At 37.8% G+C, this 23829-nt stretch overlaps 1 protein-coding gene across 1 annotated transcript in view; it reads left to right on the top strand.

Annotated features, from left to right (window-relative positions):
- Positions 1 to 21670, top strand: part of TDRD5 (tudor domain containing 5) — a 30228-nt gene extending 8558 nt beyond the window's left edge. Inside the window, exons 8-16 of the mRNA XM_026669138.2 lie at positions 2748 to 2968; positions 4581 to 4793; positions 13188 to 13254; positions 14822 to 15022; positions 15843 to 16007; positions 17680 to 17907; positions 20060 to 20149; positions 20550 to 20721; positions 21389 to 21670. Of these exons, the coding sequence (XP_026524923.2) occupies positions 2748 to 2968; positions 4581 to 4793; positions 13188 to 13254; positions 14822 to 15022; positions 15843 to 16007; positions 17680 to 17907; positions 20060 to 20149; positions 20550 to 20721; positions 21389 to 21645 (1614 nt within the window). The 3' untranslated portion in view covers positions 21646 to 21670. The remainder of the gene's footprint in view (positions 1 to 2747; positions 2969 to 4580; positions 4794 to 13187; positions 13255 to 14821; positions 15023 to 15842; positions 16008 to 17679; positions 17908 to 20059; positions 20150 to 20549; positions 20722 to 21388) is intronic.
- Positions 21671 to 23829: the final 2159 nt, after the last annotated feature.

The following is a 23829-nucleotide window of genomic DNA, read 5'->3' as shown; positions in this document are numbered from 1 at the left end:
AACTCTGATTGAAAAGTTAAAAAAAAGTTTCATTTAAGAGTACTTGAAATTGACTGGCACCCATTGTAACCAATAATTAGTTCTATTGCTTCCTTGAAAAAAAAAGGGATAATGTTGGTGTGAAGAGTTTTTAGATATTAAGATTCTCATACCTTTCAAGATGTGTATTCTTCCACTGATTTAATGCCGATTTTTAAATTTGTTCATGCTATTTTATGCAATCCTTTCTATTTGTTAAATGATATATAAAATGAAGGTGGGAGATATCTGGATGATGGAGAAACTTTAGGGATATCTTTTGCAAATTATATCCAACTTACAAAAATAAGGCAGGCAACACTATTACATTGGAGACAAATTCCTTGTGTGTCTAATCATATTTGGCCAAGTAATTCAATTCAAATTTCTGTGTATATGTGTATTGTAATATAATGGAGTATACACAATTCAAATATAAAGAGGTCACAAAGATCACAAAGCTCAAACATCACAATGAAAAATTTGAAAGAATAGTGTGACTTCCGGTTTGAACTACTTCGGCGACAGACCGAAACCTCGTCTCTGCGAGGCTTCGATCTGTGCTTGCCACTGGAGCGCCCCGAGCCGGCTGGTTTCGGGGCTAAGCCACCCCATACAGGGGGTGAAGAAGGGGGAGACTGCCTGCAGGGTTGAGGAGAGCTGCATCTCTCCTCCCCAGCTGGCCATTACTCCCTTTCCCGAAGGCGGTTGTAGCGGTGGTCAGAAATGGCCACCACAAAGAAGAACTCGACCGGAAAAGAATGTGCAGGAGGAAGATAAGAGAAAGTTTTGGTTGACCGGGTCAAACAGCAAAAGCAACAAATAAGGTACCCTGGAATTGAAACTATTAAAAAAAAAACAATAACATTGTTCCCTAAGAAGATTTTTAAGCTGCGAAGGAGAGAGAAAAGGGAAAATATTTGGTTTTTTTTTCTCCTTTTCCTATACTGACAGCTAAGAGACTTAAGCAAGAAATTGGGAAAAAATCCACTTTGACATTAATAGGTATTTAATGCTGAAAATAAAAAGTCAAAGGGATAATAAAGATTTCTGGATAATCAAAAGCTTTTGAAAACAGAAAAGGAGAGAAAAAGAATAAAAGGGAAGGGAGGAGACTGCCTGGAATTAAAAAGAACTTACAGCAAAATTTCAACAAGACTTCCAAAAGATACATTTTAATTGAAATATCGCAACAAAAACCCCAGGAAGAGAAAGTGGAAAAAGAAATAAGAAGAAATAACTTGGGACTATTTGGATTACTTGATGATTTCTGGATTTTTGGTTATTGTGTTGAATGACTAAAATCAATTGGGTGGCTGTTTAAAACTGTTTAAAATGACTCCACTTTTAGAAGAACTGAAAATGGAACTTAGAAAGTACAAAGAAGATGCACAAGAAGGGAGGTTCTTTTGGCTTCGTATTTCAGTTTTTAGAAATGGAGATTTGGAACTATGAGAAACAACAAGAAATGTCTGTAGAACAAGAAGATTGTGACAAAGAAGAAGCCATCTTTAATGAACAAGTAATCTTAGGTGGGGGGAAAAAAGGAAAGTGGGGAAAAGAGAATGGAAAGTTTAAGATTGGGAAAAACAACTCCCCACAAAAATAGAGTGAAAAATAAGTATAAAATCCGAAAACAACAGAAGAGGGGTTCCAGTTTGTCAGGCTTTGGAGGCAGCAGGAATTCGCGTTTGTGCGCGATCCCTGCTGCTCTCGCTGCTGGAGTGCCTTCGATCCAATTGGATTGGGAGGCTATAGTTATCCTGTAGGGATAACTGAAGAGAGGGGAGATCTGGGCAGGGGTCTGGGGATAAGATAGTATTGTTATATTAGAAATAGAAATAACTTTAGAAAATATGAAACAATGTATGATTAAAATGTTTGATAAAATAGCTATCGTAATTCAGTGGAATGCTTGTCAATAAATAATTGTAACAAAATGAATATTTAATGATTTACAAAACATGTGAAGAGAAATAAGGGAAAAATAATTATGGAGATTATATGTGTCTAAGGAAGTATGATATTTAATTGAAAAGAAGTGTTAAAGATGTTAAGATTTTAATGATTATTAATGATAAAACTGAATTGGAATGGAATGAGGGTTTATAATTACATATATTTATAATCTTTTTTTTAAAAGAATATAGTGTGTATTATAAGAATGTACCAAGCAGAATTCGATTGGAAGTTATGTATTATGTATTATATTGAAGGTCATAACCTTAAGGTATATATTGAAGTTTAAATAAGAGTTGAATGGATGTAATTAAAAGATATAAAGATGTTATACTCCAATTAGTAACTACAGGAGAAAATTTGTTTAATGAGAAAAGTTAATATGAAATTGAAACAGAACAGACAAAAGTATAAATATAATGATTTGAATTGAGATGAGATAATCAAAATAAAATTGAGAAAATTAAAAGAGGGGAAAAACTATATAGAAAATGTAGAATAGTATAAGACATGGAATAGAACACAAAAAGGAGCATGAAATTGAGCTTTGTGTCTGTATAAAGAAGTTCAACCCGGGACCATGCTATTTTCAAAAAAGATGTTTTACTTGTATATGTGTGAAAACCCAAATAAAACTTTATTAAAAAAAAAAGAAAAAGAAAAATTTGAAAGAATAGCTTTTATGTTTCCTTGCATTGGTTTTTCAGCCAAGATCATTAGTCCTGAGTTTTATGTGAAGGTGATTCTTTTTTCTTTCCTTACATTTGCAGCACCTAGGCATAAAGAAAGATAATATTATACAGGAAATAATGGAAGAAGAAATACCACCAGATGCTGTTCAAGATGAAACTCTTTATTGTCTCCCTAAGTTTGACAAGAATGCTTTTGTTGGATTATTTGTGGAGGACATTGTTTCCCCTTCACAATTCCACGTCCGGATCTATGGTGGAGAAACTTCTGATGAGCTAGAAAATATTATGATTGAAATGAGGTGAAGATATATTTGAGTAGTTTTTGAGAGTTCTGGGGATATCTGCTTTTGCACAAACTTTATTAAAATTGAAGGGAGAGTGAGAATTCACTTTGTTTTCTATGCATGGATGCCTATAATCCATAACTCTCGATCACTTGCAATGCAACTTCTCTCAAGATGGTTATCCATGCACATTTCAAAGTGTGAACTTTCAACATTTTATTTTATAATTGTCATGATTGTTTGAAAATTTGTGGTGAAAATCTTAAAACATTATAATCTCTCAATAATTCAGATTTCTACAGATTTTCTCAGATTTTTTCAGATTTCTAACTTGTTTGTATCATTTCCATAAGAAAAAATAGCAAATAAGATTAGATAGAAAACATTTTTGCAAGCTTGAAGAAAATAGAAAATTTATTTGTTTATTTATTTGTTTGTTTGTTTGTCAATCATGCTAGATTGTACTGTATGACCACAATCATACTGCGGTCACTGTTTGAAAAGGGTTCTTGTATTTGTAGGCCATAAATTGAGTTTGAGCTGGTGCAGAAGATGAGGTTGAGGCAGTTAAGTCTAGTGTTGTTTGTTACTAATTGATCCAGTCCCAGTGTAGTAGCGGCATTGTACAGGGTTGCATGTATGGGTTCGGATGTACATTCAGTTAGGGTCCAATCTATAAGAGGTAGATTGAGGTCACCAAGGAAAATAAGAGGATGTGGACAAGAGGCAGCCCACGTCAGCAGTGAAGTTTGTTTGTTTGCATGAACTACTGTATGTCATAATCAGGGGCTCTGTAGAATAGTAAGAAGCGGATAGTGGTATTTAAGGACAGTTCACAAACGATGGTCTCTGGAAGAGCAAGCTCTTGTGTAATTTGAATCTTTCTTAGATTTAGGGATTTTTTATAGAATAGTACTAGATAACCTAGCCTGCTATTAGGTATGAATCCATGTGTAAAATATAACATGATATGAGAGATGGAAAGATTGTTTAAGATGCCAGTTGGGAGTTCAAATATTGACAGTCCAGCTGCTTCCTAGTCCTCATCTGTGACTAGGAAGAAAATGTGCTCTGCTATGTGAGAGCAGCAGAGTCACTCCTTAAATACATCAGAGAAGATGAATGAGCAGTATAAGATACATGTATTCTTCAAGAAAGAGTAGGAAGTTCCTACCATTGGAAATTTCAGCTTTTCTACAGAAAGGAGAGAAGTAATCCATGGAAATGAAGGATGTCTTTGTTCTGCTATTTCTAAACTGATCTGTTTATTATTATTATTATTAAAAATGAGATTGGTTAAAAAATAGGATTTCTAAAGTTGTATTATTTTTTGCCAATCCAAATAATGCCTCAGAGACCAGTTTCTGTTTTTTCTACAAGTATTCCCATGGAATTCAATCCAGCGCAGTTCAGTACTCATCCATGTTTATAATGTTGTAGGAGGAAAGTTGTATTAATGTATGGTAGCCAAAAAACAGGTGTCTGGTAGCACCTTTGCAGACTACAGAGCTGTAGCTCATGTAAACTTGTACCTTTTAATAAATTTGTTAAACTGTAAAGATAGTACCAGACCCTCCCAGATATACAGGAAGCTACAGTAGTGATTAATTTGAATCTTCTCTTTCAGGCGATGCTATTCTAGTAAATATGTAGCTAATCGTTATGTCATACCTGAAACCTTCATTCGTCCCGGCCAGCTTTGTTGTGTAAAGAATTCTAAAGATAAATGGTGGTACCGAGTTATCATTCATCGACTTCTTAATGACCAAGAAGTGGAAGTGTTTTACCCAGACTTCGGAAATATAACAATAGTTCAAAAATCTTCACTGAGGTTACTCAAGTAAGTAAACTGTTGTTCTGACCCAAGCCTCGTTCCAAGCAAACAAAAACCAAACAGAGATAAAAGCAAAACCTTTTTAATGCTTCTCTGTGAATTGCATTCATTCACAGTAAAAACGCTATGAAAACTAATTGTCCCAGATAAGAACAAGCCTTGCCAAGATTGTGCAAGGCTGCCAAGAACACTAGATTAAATTGCAAGGAAATATTCAAAACCAAAAGTCTCCAAACACAAACTAGGATAGTCCAAACTTCCACAAGACTTGAAGTGCAAGAACTTTTTTTCTTCCTGCAAAGAATCCCACCTTTGAGGACTGGGAGGGGCCATCACCTTGCAACCTTACTCCCGAGTTGCCCATGCTGCTGCAGCTGCTCTTTTCTTCGAGCAGCCCTGACACACGTGCACTGGGCACAGGCTCCTTGGAGTCCTCTGCATCACTGCTGCCAGCCTCCATAAACTCCGAAGGCAGCACTCCACTCTCTGACAGTCCTGGCCCCATCCCTGCATCACACGCAGGCCCCTCATTCGAGTCCTCGCTCTCCGAGACCTCAGCCGTCCGCACCTGCTGCCGGCGAACCACAACAACTGTCTTTAAAGATGTATAATGACACATAAATGTTTCATTACCCCATTACCACATGCTATAGTTTAGGCTTAATGTTGATCGAGATTGGGACACTAATCTGGCAGTCACAGGCATAGATTGACAAATTAAGATCCTTATCATTGCCTTCTCCCTTTTGTGCCAAGATTAGATATACATCAACTTTTACACTGATCACATTTTCTGATCACTATATTTTTATGACTCCATAATCCCTTAATTTGGGGTAAAGTTGGGGTGACTAGAGCTCAGCGTTTACTGGCTGAATGCCCTTCCTAATGCCTACGTGGACTTTGCAGCAGATATTATAATTATCTTTGTGCTCTGAAAGAGAAACATCTGCTACTACCTAGGATTGAACTTTTCAACCTTCTGAGTGGGAGGTAAGTGTCTTCACCACTAGGCCACCATGCTACTTTCATTTACTGATCATTATTATTGCAGCTTATTGAGCTCAGAGCCATTGGAAGGCCAGGAAAAGCTAATCCTTTTTCCACCTCCTAAAAACATGTATACAGGGATGGAGTGGAGTGTTGCTTTTGTTTTTTAAAGAAAAAATGCCTATGCTATAGGAACAGCCTTATAGGAAGTCCTCTACACACGGCCAGTTGCTTAGCGAGTTTACAAAGTTATGACATCCTAAAAAAGGAAACATGACCTGGATTGGAAGTTCTGGCTTTAGGTCCCCTCTGCAGTCATGTGAACAAACTTTGGACACTCAACAATATTGCCACATTTATGATGGTTTTGATTTCTTGATAGACTGTTAGCCATTAATCTGACATTTTAGATCATGATTAAGTTAAGATATGTAAGACAAGTAAGTGATACAGATAGTCCTTGACTTTTGATGATTGTCTTAACCATCATTCAAATTTATGATGGCACTGAAAAAACTTATGACTGGTCATCACACTGATGACCATTGCAATCCCCCTAATGGCACATGACCAAATTTGGGCACTTGGCAACCAGGATGTGTTTATGACCATTGCAGAATCTCAGGGTCATGTGATCACTATTTACGATATTCCCAAATAGCTTCCAACAAAGTTAACATGGGAAGCTAGATTTATTTAATTACTGTGTAATTCACTTAACAACCAGGCTGATTTGCTTCACAACCACACCAAAAAGAATGGTAAAATCAGATATGACTCACTTAATGGCTGCATCACATTGATCACATGCAACCGTCTTAAATTGTGGATTACCTGAATTTACATGTTGTACAAGTGCTGAATTTGGGCAACATGGTAAACTAAAATGTGATTTGTTTTATCAAAATTGAGTAATAATATAATCAAAATATAGTATCTAGAAATGTTGCTACTTAGTTTGAGGACTGTAAATTTTGTGACAATCGTAATACTTCTGAAAGTTATTTATATGGTGTTTTTTTTAAATTCAGTAATAAAATGGTGTGTTCCTTGCCTTTGCAAACATCCAAGAACCATCGAGCTGATGTTCCAACCCTGAAGAATTTTAATAATTTAGTTCAGCCACCCAGTTAAAAGATTAAAATACATTGGGTATATTTGTGTTAAAGTGTGTTTCAGTCTGAAAATAAGATCAAATATTAGAGAAGGCTGTACTTGTACACTCTAATGTCATTTTTGCTTTGTGGATTCTTCCCATAATTTGCCAGAACATCTAACAAGGTAAACTATTATGTGGTATTAAAGCAAAAGGATATTAGAGATGACCAATACTGTAGTTTACATACATGATATTCTTCTGACTAAAATTGGAATTCCAATTTTTTTCTTTTCCGAACAGTGATTCCTACTTTTTTTCATTTTCTTTCCGCGCCTCCGATCAATCCGATCAGAGCTAGCTCCGCGGCCATGAGCCGCGCCAGCCAGGCAGAGCGAGCTAGTATACGAGGGGCTGGGGCGCATGCTGGCATCGTGCATACGGCCTGTGTTTCAATCAGTCATAGTACGCATGCCCAAAAGTCGCGGTGTGGAAATTTTCACGCATTTTGCGCAACCAGGCAGTTAGCGCGAAAATAAAAGCACGCGAATATTTTTGCTTGTTATACTGCACATGCTGGATTTGGCCTCCCGTACCTAAAGACAGCAAAAACAGCATGGCTTCTTGGTGGAATGTTTTGGAAAGAAAGGATGAAGCCCTTGTCAGGAAAATTGATGGAACTGTCCGTGACAAGTGGAATTGGGAATGGACCCAGAGAACTGTTGATGGCACCATGATATCTGAATGCACCAGAAAAATCGCGGAACCAGGGAAAGCATTTTGTGTCTGGTGTGAAAGTGTTATCACCTATGCAAAGGGTGGCCTCGTTGTGATAAAGCGGCATATAACAAAGAAGAAACGCATGGACGTGAAGAAACTTAGGAAGACAAATTACAGCCTTAGTGGTAAGTTTCATCTCTGTGAAGTCTCTGTGCTGTGGGGATTTGTTGGTCGGCTCGAGTAGACGGCTCCATTCCGATCTTACGTGAATGGGGTTTTTATGCTGGTTTGATTTATTTGATGAAATTTAATTAGAGATTAAGTGATTGAAGGAGTGTTTAGTGAATGCATCCAAACTTATTTTTCAATTTATTTATTTATTCTATTTATTTAGTCTTTTTTTTTTTTTACCCAGGGTAGCCTTATCAGTGGTTATTATAAACTGGTTTACTGTACGTGAAGGCCCTGCATATTAATTAATATAGCATCACAATAAAAAAAATTGAATAAACATATAATTAGACTTGATCACAAACAATTTTGAATAAACAACATGTAAATAACCAATTGTGAACTCAGCAAGTTTAGATCAGGAGAAAAATCATGCCTCCAATTCAACATCTGCCTCAGAGGAAATCTATGAACATTTATGACTTTAGGGAAGATAAATTTGTAAATAATTTCAAAGTATTTTGGTATTGAAACATGAAGTAAATGCATCATAAATTGTACTTCTAAAAATATTTTAAAGCGTGACAAATCTCACAATATCTTCAAAAATTATTTCTTTCCTGTAATATTAATTATATAGGAAATGTCAGTACATAGTATCATAAATTTTATAGTAGTACATTGTTAATAATATAATAATTATAATTGTAGTTATTATCACCATCATCATCATCATTATTATGATGTCATATTACTTTGTTTTACCTCTCCCTCTCTCTTTTTACAGCTGCATTTGCTCCCTCAACATCAACCTCCAGCTCAACGTATGGCTTGCACCCTTCCCTCAAGTCAAATGTAGCACCATCTTGTCCACCTCTTCAAGCCTCGGTTCCTCTCATGGACAGAGTTACTAACCACGAGGCCATGATGTTGGCGTTTCTTGCAGAAAAGTCGCTTCCATTCAGCTTGGCACCAGATTTGATCAGCTTGTCACAGGCTCTTGCTGGAGATCCCAAGGTCCTAAGTCAACTCTCCATGGACAGAAATACTGCATCACATAAAATGCAATATGGCCTTGCAAAGACTATCAAAGATGACTTAGTGAAGGACCTGCAAAGCAGCAAGTTCTCAATGAACATTGATGAGGCAACCTCTGACAGCAAGAAGAAAATTTTGATTGTCCTGGTGAGCTACTACTCTGATTCTCTGAAGAAGGTTATAATTCAGCACTTTGCCTCACTTAGTTTGATAGTGGTGAACAGTGAGAATCTTGAAAAAGAAATCGATGCATTGCTAAAACAACACAACATACCGTGGGAAAATGTCATGTCTATTCTCATGGATTCCTGCAATGTTATGAGGGGCTCAAAGGCTGGATTGGAGACACGGATAAGGACAAAGCATGCTCCTCATCTCCTGGACATTGATGGAGATGTGTGTCATCATGTACACAATTCTTGCAAGAAGTTCTCAAGTGCTTTTGAACATTATTTAGAAGAGCTATTCACCTCCATCTACAATGATTTCAAATGGTCTATGGATCTTCGCCAGTACCTGGAGGAGCTGAGCATCATTCTTGGAGTAAAGTTCACCATGCCAGAGAGATACGTTTCAACCAGGTGGCTTAGTGTGTATGATGTAGCAGTTGACACTCTAAGGTTGTTTGAAGTGTACACTATCTTCTCCTTCTCCTTCCTACCTTCATTTGATCGTGAGCATTTTTTCTTCTTGTGCAAGGGTATCTTCAGCACAAAGGATATTGGACACGAAGCTGTCAGGGCTATCAGAGCAATTCAAGTCAAGCTCAGAGAGAAGAAGATGACAGGAGAGGGGAAACAATGAAAAGAAAGAATCACACAGAAGCTGTTTGTGAATTGCAGCTACACAGATTGCTCCTTCATTTCTACTGTGCTTCCTTGCCTCTATTGAAGTTTGTTCTGGTGTTTCAGAAGAAGGAAACAAAAATCCACAAACTGCATGATGAAGTTGTAGACTTGACAAAGAACGTCTTTGCATGCTTTGTGAAGCCAGAAGTACTTCGTGACTGTAAAGTGTGTGCAGTAGATGTCCAAGCTGAGACTTCTTTGTTACCATGTATAGACATGTTTGTTGGGCCTGAAGCGAAAGAGATTCTCAAGAAAGAGAAGAAGGAGTTGAAGAACGGATTCCTTACTAGGGCAAGGTCTGCCTATGTTTCAGCTGGAAAATGCTTGCAGGAAAAACTGCCTATCAAGAACAAATTACTTGCTCATTTCTCGGCAACAGACCCCATTGTGAGAGGACACTCCCAAGCACTGAAGTGCATGAAGGCACTTCCACAGCTTCTACCAAATGTCTTGGAAGCTTCAGAGGTAGAGCCCTACATATTAGAGGTTCATCGGTATCACAGTGATGCCAGGATACCTAGTGCAGCAGACCAAGTAATGATAAGACAACTGGTGGACTGGGATTGCTTCAGCAGAAAAGTATCCTTGCCTCTTCAAGATGATGGAAGCAATCATGAGCTGCTTCCATGGACCCCAAGTTGAGAGTTCTTTCAGCCTAATGGGTAACATTATAACTTCCAAGACATCTCGCCTTGGCATAAGGACGTTTGATGCTCTTCAAAGTGTTAAATACTCATTGAAGGCTTCAGGGAAGTCTGCTGTACAGCAGTATCAAAGGAAGGACCTTGAACATGACCCAGTGAATCCAAGTCTTGTAAGAAATATGAGAAGGGCACATAAATAGTACATGGAAGAACTGAAGACAATAAAACAGAAGCTTGCAGCAAAGAGGGCCAATCTGGAACTGAAGAGGAAAACAACTGTAGCCAAAAGACAGGCCAGACTCAAAGTTATGCTATCAGCTCTAGCTAGAAAGAAGCATAGACAAGCAATGCTGATCAAAGGAAAGGGAACAAAGAGAAAGTCCAATTAGAGGTGAAGCATTGTGGCTGTTTTTCTGTCTGTTAAGCAGGGTTTGTTTGTTGTTTTTGTTTGTTTGTTTTATTTTTTAAATGTGAAATCCTTTGCCCGAGAGCATTCTCACAGTGTTTTTTTATTATTATTTTTTGTCAAATAATAAAACTATCATGCAGACTCACCTTGAAAAATCACTTTTGATTACTTTACTCTGCTAAAGCTTCAAGGGGGCATTGCCAATTTAATTCCCACCGGGGTGCTGTGAGGACCGCAGCGGGTGCTTAGGAAACCCCTGCACCCCTGGCTACTTTTCAGATTTTTTTTCAGAGGGGAATATCATGCCTGAGTTTATTAATACAGATAAAATGGCAGGTATAGACACAATCCCTGCCCAGATTCACATTTGATATTAATCCTAACGTGGCTTGTTGGTTTTGGTTTTGCATGCTCTGAAAACAGAAGCGAAGTGTGATTCATTTCAGAGTAGTGAACATCAGGTGGAAAACAGATTGTGGTTTATTTGTCAGTTGCATCTATTAGTGTGATATGTGAATGGAAATGAATTATTTGTTTATTGCTTTCTGAACTGTTTGTATTTCTACCTTTTCCCAGCATCTAACCAGTTCACAGAGGTGCAAGGCAACAAAAACATTTTTTAAAAAGGAAGAAAACAAAAAAAAATGCTTTTCAAATTTGTTTTGCCAACCTGTTAAACTTTGTTCTGAATCTTTCAACACAGTATGCTGTACTGTGTATATGGGATGTGCGTGGGGGTGGGATTCTAGCAGTTCTGACAGGTTCTATAGAACCCCTTGTTAACTTCCTAAGCAGTTTGGAGAACCTGGTAGTTAGAAGAAATCTCCTTTTGTTTTTTTCCACCCTTATTACATTCTTTGCAGTCAGCCTTAAGTCTGCAGTCAGACTTAACTGTCTCCGAAGGAGATTTTTTTTTCTTAAAGGGGAAGGGTTGTTTTAAGCTTTTTACACTGCTGTTGGGAGGAAATACTCCCCTGGAAATACTTCTTTTTGGCTAGCTAGAAAGATTGACATACCCTTTCTGAGTTTGGGTCTAAAACTGGTTTTTGGTGAAGTTTAATCCTGTGTTTGTTGACATTTAATCCTGTGTTTATTGATGGGATAATTTTCACTATTCAGCTTTGTTTGGAAAGAAAAAGATTAATCTCTGTTCCTGAAAAGAAACTGGTTTGAGAAATCTGCTAGTTCCTGTGTCTATTTGTTCTGGTAATTGGTAACAGTAGCAACACCTGCTGTTGTGATTTAATTATTTGTATTTGAATTTTTACCTGCCTCATGGTTTTTTTTTCTATCTGGGAAGGGGGTCTTCCTTCATTGCTTTAATGGTATCTGGTGCTGTCCTTTTGGGGTGTACTTCCAAGAGGCAGGATGCAAGCTTGACATTGATTTTTTTATTGCCTTTCTGGGGGGCATGTGATCTTTCCTTAAATCTGGATGATTTCTTTAGGACAGGGGTCCCCAACCACCAGTCCGCGGACCGGTACCGGTCCGTGGAACAAGTCCTACCGGGCCGCTGGTTTGCTGGGCGCCGCCATCTTTTTTTGATGAAAAAGTGCTTCTGGTGAGCTTTTCCGGGTAGAAAGCTCACCGGAAGCACTTTTTCATCAAAAAAAGATGGCGGCGCCAGCGCTTCCGGTGAGCTTTTCCGGGCCGCGGCATAAGAAAGGTTGGGGATCACTGCTTTAGGATATCTTTTGAGATGAGTGAGACCAGCTGGTATCTTTAAGTGGTGCAAATGGATCTAAGGATTGCTTCTCCTGGGTGTGCTCTTTCTGGAGAGCTTAAATGACCTCTCCACTAAAGGGTTTCATTTTATGAGCAAGAGTTGGCTGCTTGATAGTTATCTCTGCATTTTAGCTATTTTAATTCCTCAAGGTGCTCTGGCATCCTGCCTGATTTGTAACTCTGGCTTGCAGGTATTTTTAATCTAATGGTTGGTATTTAGGACAGCTTTTTGCAAGCAGAGAAGCTTTTTGTATTTTTGTACAGGTAATCCTTGACTTACAACAGTTCATTTAGTGACTATTCAAAGTTACAATGGCACTGAGAAAAGTGACTTATGACTGTTTTTCACACTTACGACCGTTGCAGCATCCCCACTGGCAGCATCTCCACTGCCAGGCGAGGAGAAGCGCCCCTTGATATAAATGATGTTGAGTTGACCATGCCCATCCAGTCGCTTGACCACCAAACCACACCCACCCACTAAGCCACACCCACAGAACTGGTTGTTAAAAAATTTGAATCTCACCCCTGGATGTGCGTATGTAGTCAGTGGTGGAATCACACACTGAACCAAGCTATAGTGAAGTTTGTTTGGTTTTGGCTCAGTAGCGTATGCATAAAAGCATACTGGTTTGTGAAATATGGTTTATTGCTTAAAGTGTCATATGAATCAAAAACATATAAAGGGGTTGGAAAACAACATCAAATCATATTTTGTTGATAAATCTGAATTAGCCTATTATGACATTCTTCCAACAGACATTGCTATGCAAAACTTTCTGCCCAAGTTATCCCTTGCTGTTTAGCCTGGGTGAAGCCAAGTAAGGTATGTAATTTCCTATTTGTTTGGTTCTCATCTGGGGAATTGGTTGGAGATAACTGAAGAGATAATCACAATTTTTGAGAAGCTCAAAATAAACTTCTGATTGAGTCAATCCAGGAAATGGTTAAAGCACAAGTGATATAAAACTAATGGTGAGGATAGTCAGATCATATATTAAAATACATGATTGTCAAATGCTGTAAGATTTATGTTGTTTTCTCTATTATAACTAGCACAGATTGTCCCAGTGATTTGGAATTTATTATCTAAATATATTTTATGTAGTACATTGTATTGTATATGTACATATGTATGTGTGTATATGCATATATGTGTGTGATCACTCAGTGGTTAAGATGTAGCAGCCCAAGTTTGAGACCTGAGTACCATGCAGGGGATGAGTTCCATCTTTACTCTAGCTCCTGCCAACGTAGCAGTTTGAAAGCATGCAAATGCGAGTAGATAAATAGGTACCACTATGGTGGGAAAGTAATAGCACTCCATGACTTCATGACCACGAAAATGTTTTGGACAGCACTGGCTCAATGGTCTTGAAATGGAGATGAACATTGCCCCCTATAGTGAGCAACAACTACCAGAGTAAAATCTGCACACACTCCTTTTATATATTAGTATAGCAGTGATTGTATGACCTCTGTAGATGCCATACACTAAATAAAAATAATCTGTTGTAAGGAAACCTACGTTGTAGCCCTTGAAATTTGCTGTAACAAATTTGATATCAAATTGAGAATATACCTGTACCCTTCATGTAGTTTGGTTGCCTCCTGGAACATACTATGTACCAAAGTATTCAAGAAAACATCTTATTTTTTTCTGTTTCAGTTTAGGTGAATTTAGGCAGTAGTAAATACATACTTGCATCTTGAAGTATGTTCACCTATTTCTGAAAAGGCCTCCCCTGAATCCAGAGGTCTGTGCCTTATTTAACAAAAAGAAAGATGACACTGAACTTAAGAATCCCTCTTGAAAAAAACGGAAGGAAAGAAAATGAACACATAGATTAAAAAGCTCTATGCAGTGCCTACTTTGCCCACTGTATCAACTTACACCAGCCAAATTAAATTAACCTGGGAAATTTCTACCTTGTTCTGTTAATGAATGACATATGTATATCATATGTCACATGTCAAAATGGGCAGGGTCAGGATAAAACTTTTAAGTAAATGAAAATAAAAAGTAATTGATTCCACATCTGCCTGTATCAGAGTAGAAAAGTTAAAGATGATTTATTAATTAGGGAAGAAGTTAAATTTAAAATGCTGGTATTTTTTAAAACAGACTGGCAAAAAATCAAGAAAAACAAAGCAAACATCCTTACTTATTACATTTATACGTATTTTCCTCCCCCTCCCTGGGGTTGAAGGCAACATAGCACAACATTCTTTCCTCCAAATCTTCTCAAAATAACAATAGGGTGAAAAATAGAGATTATTCCAAAACCTTCCATGACTGAGAATACTTGAATTTGTGATTTTCTGATTCTAGATTTAAACTTTGTATTTATTTTATATTCTACTTTATCCTCTCTTTTTTTTCCTGCATAAAGGGTGATTGGTCTGTCAGTGCTATAAAGGAATTCCGAAGATTGTGTGAGCTGAAATTGCTGGTGGGATTGGTAGATGAATATATAAATGACGTCCTTTACCTCTTCCTTTGTGATACCAGTTCCGATGATGACATCTACTTGCACGATGTTTTGAAATTAGAGGGTCATGCACTCATTTGTAGGGAGAACATTCCTTCCAAGGTAAAAAGAAGACAAGTTATGAAGGGGTGGGGTTACAGTGCTGAATTATGGCAAGTAATTCTCAGATTGACTTGAGCTGCACCGAAAAGAAAAAAAATGGAATAAGAAGATCATAAGAGGAAGTGACAATGTTTCAAAGAAATCCATACTGGAAATGGGAGTTTATTTTTTACAATTGCTAAAACAATATAATCATACAAAAAAAAAAAGTTTAGCGTGGATCAATTATCTCTCTACTTTAAAAAATGTTTTAAAAAGTAATCTGGATATAAAGAAATAGGTTCCATAAAACTACCTTTAAGACAGCCTAATTTTCTAATCAAACTACAAATCAAAAATCAGTAATAGGAAAGCAAGCCTATCGATGTGTTGGCATCATAGCTAATTAACAAATTAGTGTTCTGGTTGTAGCTCTACCTTCAGGTAGCATCATATAAATAGGACTGAAGTCCTCAAACTGAGCTGTATGAAATAGCAAATGAAAACAAGTAATGTTTGTGAGTTAAACCAGATAAAAATCACAACCAGGTGAGCTAATTCTACTTCATTGTAAGCCACCTTGACAGAACCTTGCAAGTTGAAAATGCAGTCCTCCTCTACCCCCATTCTTTTACAATGGAAGAAACAGTGGAGGGTCTCTTCTGAATCTCTTGCCCTGGCTACTATAGTTGTGGGCTGTACTATTTCTTATGTGATCATCCCCTTGCAGCCTCTCTTTGCCCAAGGTCTTTCCTACATACCATTAACTACCCTGAGGTGCAGCTTGTTTCCAAGGTTAGACTGGAAGCTATTAAATATTTCTTTATTTTTACTTTAACAGGGCTTCAAAGAGTTAAATCCTTTTACGCTATATATGAAACCAAACCCAAACCCAAACCAGCATGCTGATTTCATAGAAGCAGACACTTCATTGCTTCAGCAGGACTCTCTTGTAAACTTCCCAGGAACAACTTCAGAGACTTGCAATAATGAGGTAGTTTCACAGGTGGGAAAATCTAACATCTGATTATTGTCCTCATGTATTTTTTCCTGTTCCTGAAAAATCCCCAGAAGACGGGTGGGGGGGTAGTTTTTCTTCTAAAATTAGCATCTAGTAACTCTGTTCGTATGGTTGGGTGAATCCCAAAAATATTACATTAAGACAGATGGACATTTTAAAGTCAAAAGCAAACAACTTTTCTTGGTGCCTTGTATTGTTACTGCAGCGCTTGACAATCTCTTAGCATCGATCTGACTTTCTTCATAATCTGTCTTCATATTTTTAAATTAAAAGGAGTGTTCACATGATGCAAAGCAGAGCACCAGCCTCTGTTCCAAAGAGTTATTCTGGACCCAATGTGAAAATCATGAGTAGCTGCCATCCAATGTTTTGTTTAGATGTACATTCACCTGCCTTGGGGAAAAAACAAGTAGTATGGTAGTAAACAGTCTAGGGAGGTAATGAAAGAGTATCCTTCTAATTTACTTTCTAGTAAATGGGTGTTTTGTGGCTGCCCAAACCAACTATAGCACTCATTTGCAGATGGGAAAACCCTCCTCATAGCAGGGGACTACACTGTACTTCAGAGAGTATTCCAATGCCCCTTTTTCTCTTTCAACTGTCTGGTATACTTACAATATTCTACATCCACATAATTTCCTTGATAAGTAGATTCTATCAACATCACTGCACGGACGAAGGGTATGATTCATTGTCATTATTTTACTGGTCTTCCTGTCCATAGCTTTCAATATTATTATTCATGCTACTACTAAGGGAATGAGATAATCTTACTTAAATATTTCCTCATACTGTTTAAAAATTTTTTTTTGGCAGTCAGATGTTAATGCCTCTACTGATACATTTTTCAGTGTTTTTCCTTTTAAAACAATGAATGTGAAATTACATAATTAAATATGTCAGTGGAATTAGGAAATGAAGCATACATAAAGAAGACTTTAAAATAAGATAGTTTCAACTATTTAGCATTTTCTATTTGTATACTAAAAAGGTAGTAAATCAAAAAGTACATGAATAAAAATATTGCAAAGTCTCTGATAAAAGTTAAACATGAATGTTGGAGTACTTATTCAGCAAATTTCATCCATATTTATTTTGAAACTATAAAACACTAAAATGTTTTAGTGTCTTAAATCATTGGACACTTACTAAGCTATATGATAAAGTTGATACAGGTAGTCCTCACTTACTGATGGTAATTGGGATCAGCAACTCTATCGTGTGACTGCACCGGTTTATGACATTAGTTCCAGCTGGGGCCATTAAATGAATCATCCATGATTGTTAAGCATGCTATTGCATGACCACGGTTTGTAACTTCCTGCTGGCTCCCCCTTAACTTTGCTTGTTAGAAGCTAGTTGCCAAGCACCTAAATCGCAATCGTGACTATGGAGATGCTCTGATGGTTGCAAATTTAAAGATTGCTCATAAATCTCCTTTTTCAGTGCCTTCGTAACTTCAAGTGATTGTTGAACAAGCAGTCAGTATGTGAGGACTACTTGTATAGTGTAGGAGTTGAACAAAATAGCAAAAAGTGATTGGATTACTTTAATAAATGGAATTTTGTGCAGGGTTTTCCAATGAACAAATTCTATAAAATAGTGTATTTGAAATTAAATATATAATTAAAATGACAGTATTGTAAACATTTTCTAGCATACAGCAAGCCAGTCCTCAGATCCTGAAGTACCATACCTGGAGCCGGTGTATTTATGCCAAGAAATTTGGGATGAGAACTGGTTGCCTTCAACATATTATGAAAAAAAGAAAAAAGAGAATATTTCTGATGATTTACATACTGATATTATAGTAGTTTCTGACCAGACTTCAGGTGATGAAGGCAACAAAAATAAGATCCAACACAACCAAGGTGTGATTCAAAAGGTAGATTTTGTTACTGTTTTTTGTGTGTGTTATTAATCCAAGGTTCAAATGAGATGCAGTACTCTCTTATCCCCAAAATTCAGACTTTAAACAAAAGTTCAGAGTTTAAATTGGTGAAAATAGATTGTAACTAAAAAGAGTAAAATACAAAAATACTAAAACAAGGAAACGGCATGGCAATAAAAACAGACTGGAAAATCATTACAAGCCAGCAAGCATACCACATGGACTAGAATACCAAATTTAAGGCAGTGATAAATTCATTTCATTTCATCATGTGACCAACCTGATTTTATAACATTTTTGTGGCAGTCATTAAAGTCTGGTTGTAAAGCAAACACGCTGTCCGTTAAGCGAACCAATTGCCTACAAAGTAAATGCAGGTTTCTGGCAAGCAAAAATTCATTGTTAATTGTGGCCACATGACTGTGAGAAGTGACAAAGAGCCATAAATGCCTAAAATGCAATCGCGTAACTAGCTAGCTGGGTTGCCCAGCTCTCAGAACTTTCAATCTGGTTCATTAGTGTCTTTTTTTTTTTCGGGGGCTGGGAGCAATCAATTATAAGTAAAGATTTACCTGTATTTCATAACATGAATGCCACTACTAATGACCTAAAAGCTCAGCTCAAATAACAGTTGCTAAGGTCTTACAGAGCAGTATACAAGCTCGGTAAGAAGCAGATATTTAGCTACATAGTCGAACTTTATTTCCTAGATTGGATAGGACACGAATATGAATGCTTTCACATAATATCAGAATTTTAATGCTTCTACGATCCTGTAACGGGCTTTTGCTTCATTCAAAATATCAAAGTCCTTTTTTTAATGGCACTTCAACAATTAGCAATGCCTATCTGATTATGTCTGGGATTAGAAGTTGAACAGGGTCAGACTTGGTGAATACCTAGACCGGTTTAGGTTAGGCTAGATTGGGATGTCAAAATCAAAGAAAGCAAAGGCAAACTATTTCTACTGTTGAGTTGTCTAGAACAGTGATCCCCAACCTTTTTTACGCCGCGGCCCGGTACCGGCATCAGCTGGGCGCCGTGGCCCGGTACCGGCATCAACTGGGCGCCGCCATCTTTTTTTGATGGAAAAGTGCTTCCGGTGACCTCACCGGAAGCACTTTTTCATCAAAAAGATGGCGGCGTTAGCACTCCGGTGAGCTTTTCCGGTAGAAATGGCTTTCTACCCGGAAAGCTCACCGAGATTATGCCGCCATTTTTTGATGAAAGCGTGCTTCCGGTGAGCTTTCTACCCAGAAAAGCTCACCGGAAGCACTTTTTCATCAAAAAAAGATGGCGGCGCCCAGCAAGCCAGCGGCCCGGTAGGAGTTGTTCCGCGGCCCGGTACTGGTCCGCGGCCCGGTGGTTGGGGACCCCTGGTCTAGAAGACAGCACAGATATATCCATGAAGTCCCCAGAAATTGAAGGAGATTGTCAACTCATAAAATATTTCTATGATCGTTTTAGAGTTGCCAACAGAAAGGGAGGGGGGAAAGAAGTTTGAAAAAGCAGTGCAGCAGCTTGGAAATCGAAAGTACATTCCATACATAGTTTTTCAGAGATAGTAACTAGGTGACTGAAGTTTCTGCCGCGCAAAAATCTAACTGGAGAACATGATTGATGACTCTTGGCTATGGATGTGTCTCATTGGAGGATATGAATTATGATACGCACCCAGGGGGTGGGGGAAAACCAGGGTCAAGGGTGACAATGAATTATGTGTCTCAGAGTCGGCTACACCCAGGCAATGCCAGACATGTTAACTCCCAATAAATCCTTTGAAGTTTTGGAAGTTTGGCTCGAGACTCACGATTTAATTGGGGTAACTGCCGGAATCCTGACAGAGATATTGCTTACCTTCAAAGTCAGCCCCATGTTGAATCCCATAAAATAATCAAATTTGGAGGCTATGGAGAAATTGATCTGATGTCTCCAGGCAGGAGTAGTGCTGAGAACATAGCAGTGTGTGACACAGTACCATAGTACTTTTGAGTCCCAGGCTATTCCATATGTAAATTGGTTTCCTCTGTTTTCTCCCCACCATTCTGGTCCTTTGGTCATCACTTTAAAGGTTGGATCTCCCTCTAAGACTTAAGGGGTGGAGGGAGGTCATTTTCTGCTTGGAATAAATGTCCTTTTTTGGCAGACCGGGGATGCATCTAGTGTCATTGAGGCAGCAGATGATCCAAATCTGGAACATCCAAATGAAATTCTGAGCTTGACAGCAGAAACAAAGGTAATTAGATTTGTATTGTTTCTATTTAGGAAAAATGTTTTTTATTAGACTGAACAGTTGTATGTTCTGTAACAATTTCAAAAAAATAATATATATATAGCTCAGGGTTGAACTGTAGAGTCCTTGGTGCTCTCTGAGCTTGCTTGTTTGCTTGCAGATATTTCATTACCCAACCAGGTAACTACTCCACAGTCTATAGCAATTGTCATAAGATATGCAAAATATAGGTGTATTGTTAAACTTTTCAGATCTTCGCCATATTTGCCATTCCAAATTTATGTGACCATCATCTATGCCATATGAAGCTTTTGCTTCAGATGTTTTCTTTTAATTGTAACAATGTCAGTCAAATAGATATCCTGTGTTTTAAAGCAGGTTTCTTTTTTTCACTTGACTGCAGACAGAATCTTCTGTTGGAGATATACCTGATTATTTGTCACAAACATTAGAAGAGTTTTATGTTTCCATTGTTCATTCCAAGGAACCAGGAAAGTTGAGTGAAAATGAATCCGATGTAAACAAATTGTCTGCTTGCCATTTCCAACTTCCTCCATCGACCTCTGTGTTGCATGGTATATTTATGCATTAATCTTCGAATGATGCTAACTTTGCTATTGCTGTAGTATTATTAAATTTGCTGCCAAAATATCATACCCTTTTAAAATTGATTTGTAGCTGAGCTGATATTACAAAATCAGATTTGGTAGAGATTACAAAATGATCAGCTTTTGAACCATAGAAGATCTGTCTCTATTGAATCTTGGAAGAACTAAATTCTGAAATATCAGGAATGGGGGCTAACCAGAATAGTATGGAACATACTGATTCTGAAAGGGTTAACATTTAAAGTGGAAATATGGAGGAGCTATGCGGGGGAAATAGGGAAATATTGGATACTGGTTTACACAGCTGATTCTATTGGTCTTCATGTTTCACAGAAAAAATCATCATGCAGTCTAGACAGAGGTTTCCTTTAGGGACATGAGAACAGCTTCCTCTACTCAGTACTTCCTGTTCATGATGAAAATTGGTTTTGTTGAGTAATTTTATATGACTTCATGTTTGTTTAATCAAAAGTGGGATTATAATTATTTAAGGAGAAGATATGGGAAAGCAGAATCTACACTTACATTGTAGAAATGTGATCTAGTTAAAGTGAGATTGGTTAGGGCAAAACATCTGGATCTAAGCCCTATAACAAATGACTTCTGACCAATTTTTCTTCTCTTTACTACATAGGAAGACCTGCTTCAGAGAACACAGTTAATGATACTCCTGGAACTCAAACAGTTTCTGTATATAATGCTAATCATTACTTTGAACCTTGTGCCCTTGGTCACAATGCCTTGGTCTTTACTGCTGAGCTTCAGGGCTCTCCAAAATTCTGTATTCCATGCAGTCCAGCTGTAGCCTTGGGAGCATCTGCACGATTAGCTGCCCCTGGTAGATATTTCCCCCTTAACTTTACGAAGATGATACCACAAAAGTCAGTATGAAAGATTTTCAAAAGACTTCAATGTTCATCTAGTTAACTGGGTAGTAGAGTAACAAAATCTTGTAATTTGAGCCTATAGGAAATTATAATTTAAAGCCCAACTGAAATTTGGGCAACTTATGCCACGATATTTTCCCATGTATTGCTTTTCTTGTTGTATATTACTGTTAACATTTCTAACATTTCTTAATATAATAACTTTGCAAATAATCAATGAACTGTCTTATTTAAGTTGTATGCATATTTTTGTAGGCTGGCAAAGTTATTGAGTGTTGAGGACAACATATACAACAATGTCAAACCACAGCTGCCAATTTTTTAGCTGGTATTGGCCTCCATACACATTGAGTTCTTGCCAACCTAGGATATTGTAATGTATCAGTGTAGTATGTGTGCATATATGAACAGTGTGGGACCAGCCTTTGTAATAAGCAAACGGTGTTATTTGGGGTTTTTGTTAAGTGTATGCAGTTTTTTGGGAAAGAACTTAAATTAATATGGATGCTACATTTGATCTTTTCAGCATTTCCAATGACTCATGTTAAAATATTCAATCTCAATATTTTCCTGCATATGTGCAATGTGAGTGGGAGTGAGTTAGAATTCGAATAGAATAGAGCTGGAGGGAACCTTGGAGGTCTTCTAGTCCAGTCCCCTACTCAAGCAGGAGAACCTATACCTGTGATGGCGAACCTATGCCACGTGTGCCGGAAGTGGCATGTAGAGCCATCTCTCTGGGCACACCAGCTGTCACCTGTTGCTCTTCTGGGTTCCGGCATGTGCATGCACACCGGGCCAGCTGGTCTTTGCACGTGAATGCATATTAAAAAGCGGAAGACCAGGTGACCAGTGTACGCACTCCCATTTCGGCACCCAATGCTGAAAAGGTTAACCACCACTGACGTATACCATTTCAGACAAGTGATTTGTCCAGTCTCTTAAAAACCTTCTGTGATTTCTGAAGGCAAACTGTTCCACTCATACCTGCCCTCGTGTACTATTGTTTCTAGTTCACCCTGTTTGTTCCCCAAGTTTTGAGCATTTGGACATAAGCATTTAAGACTTTTATGCCTGTCCATGGGTATGCTTTCTGCATCTCCTACTTGTTTGAATTTTTCTTTTTTTTCATCACTCCCTACCTCATTGTTTGATTTGTTTTCTTGGGATTTATGATTGGTTTTGTGTTCCAAACTAGAGAGTCTTAAGATTGGTCACCCTCCCCCCTCAATTTTAATTTAAAGCCCTTCTGATGAGTTGAGCTAATCTTTTTCTGAGTAAATTTTTCCCTTTTTTCATGAGGTGCAGCTCATCCCTTGTCAAGGGTCTTTCGTGTAGGTAATGCAGTCCATGGTCTAGGAAATCAAAGTTTTCTTGGTGACACCAACCCTTTAGCGAGTGGTTTATTTCTAGAATTCTTTTTCCCCTCAATCGGTATTGAACTTTCGTTGGGAGTACTGATGAGAATAGTACTTGTGCTCCTAGCTCCTTAACTTTATTGCCTAGTTTCTTATAATCTTTCAATATCGTACTCAGGTTCTTTATTGTGTCATTCATCCCTGTGTGAAGGAGGAGAAAAGGTAGTAATCTGTGGGCCTAATTATTCTGGTTATGTTCTCAGCCACATCTTTGATTTTTGCTCCAGGGAGACAACGTACCTCTCTAGATTGTATGTCTGGCCTGCAGCTGGCTGGTTCTGTTCCTCTGAGAATAGAATTACCTATCACCAACCTTCCTTTTTGGGGGGTTGCTTTTCACTAACTACTGTTTCTAATGAAATTTCTAATGGAGTCCCTCTCTGTGTTTTTGTTTTTGTTTTAAATAAACTTTATTCAATTTTCCGACAATTTAATAAACCATTAAAAAGTACACAATTGTATCAACATTGAAGACATCATTTACATTTCTTAATCATATTCTTATACATTACATTACAATTATTACATATTCCTTTCCCTATTAATTCACTATTCCTTACTCCTTATTTATTCCACTTGTTACATAGTACATTTTCTACCGTGTTTCTCACAAAATAAGGCCGGGCCTTATTTTTTTTTGACCCCTGAAAAAATGGCTAGGCTGTCTTTTTGGGGGTGACTTAATTTCCTCCCCCACCTAGAGTGGCCCATAAGCACGTACCTCTCCATGAGGCCGTTTCTATCGGCCGACGAAAGCTCCCCAAAGGCAG

Source organism: Notechis scutatus, chromosome 3, assembly GCF_049901735.1.
Source record: "Notechis scutatus isolate UNSWTSFEM ecotype Mainland chromosome 3, rNotScu1.2, whole genome shotgun sequence".
Classification (NCBI taxonomy): Eukaryota; Metazoa; Chordata; class Lepidosauria; order Squamata; family Elapidae; genus Notechis; species Notechis scutatus.
The sequence above is the reverse complement of the archived record's forward strand: the minus strand, read 5'-3'. Positions and strand labels throughout refer to the sequence as shown.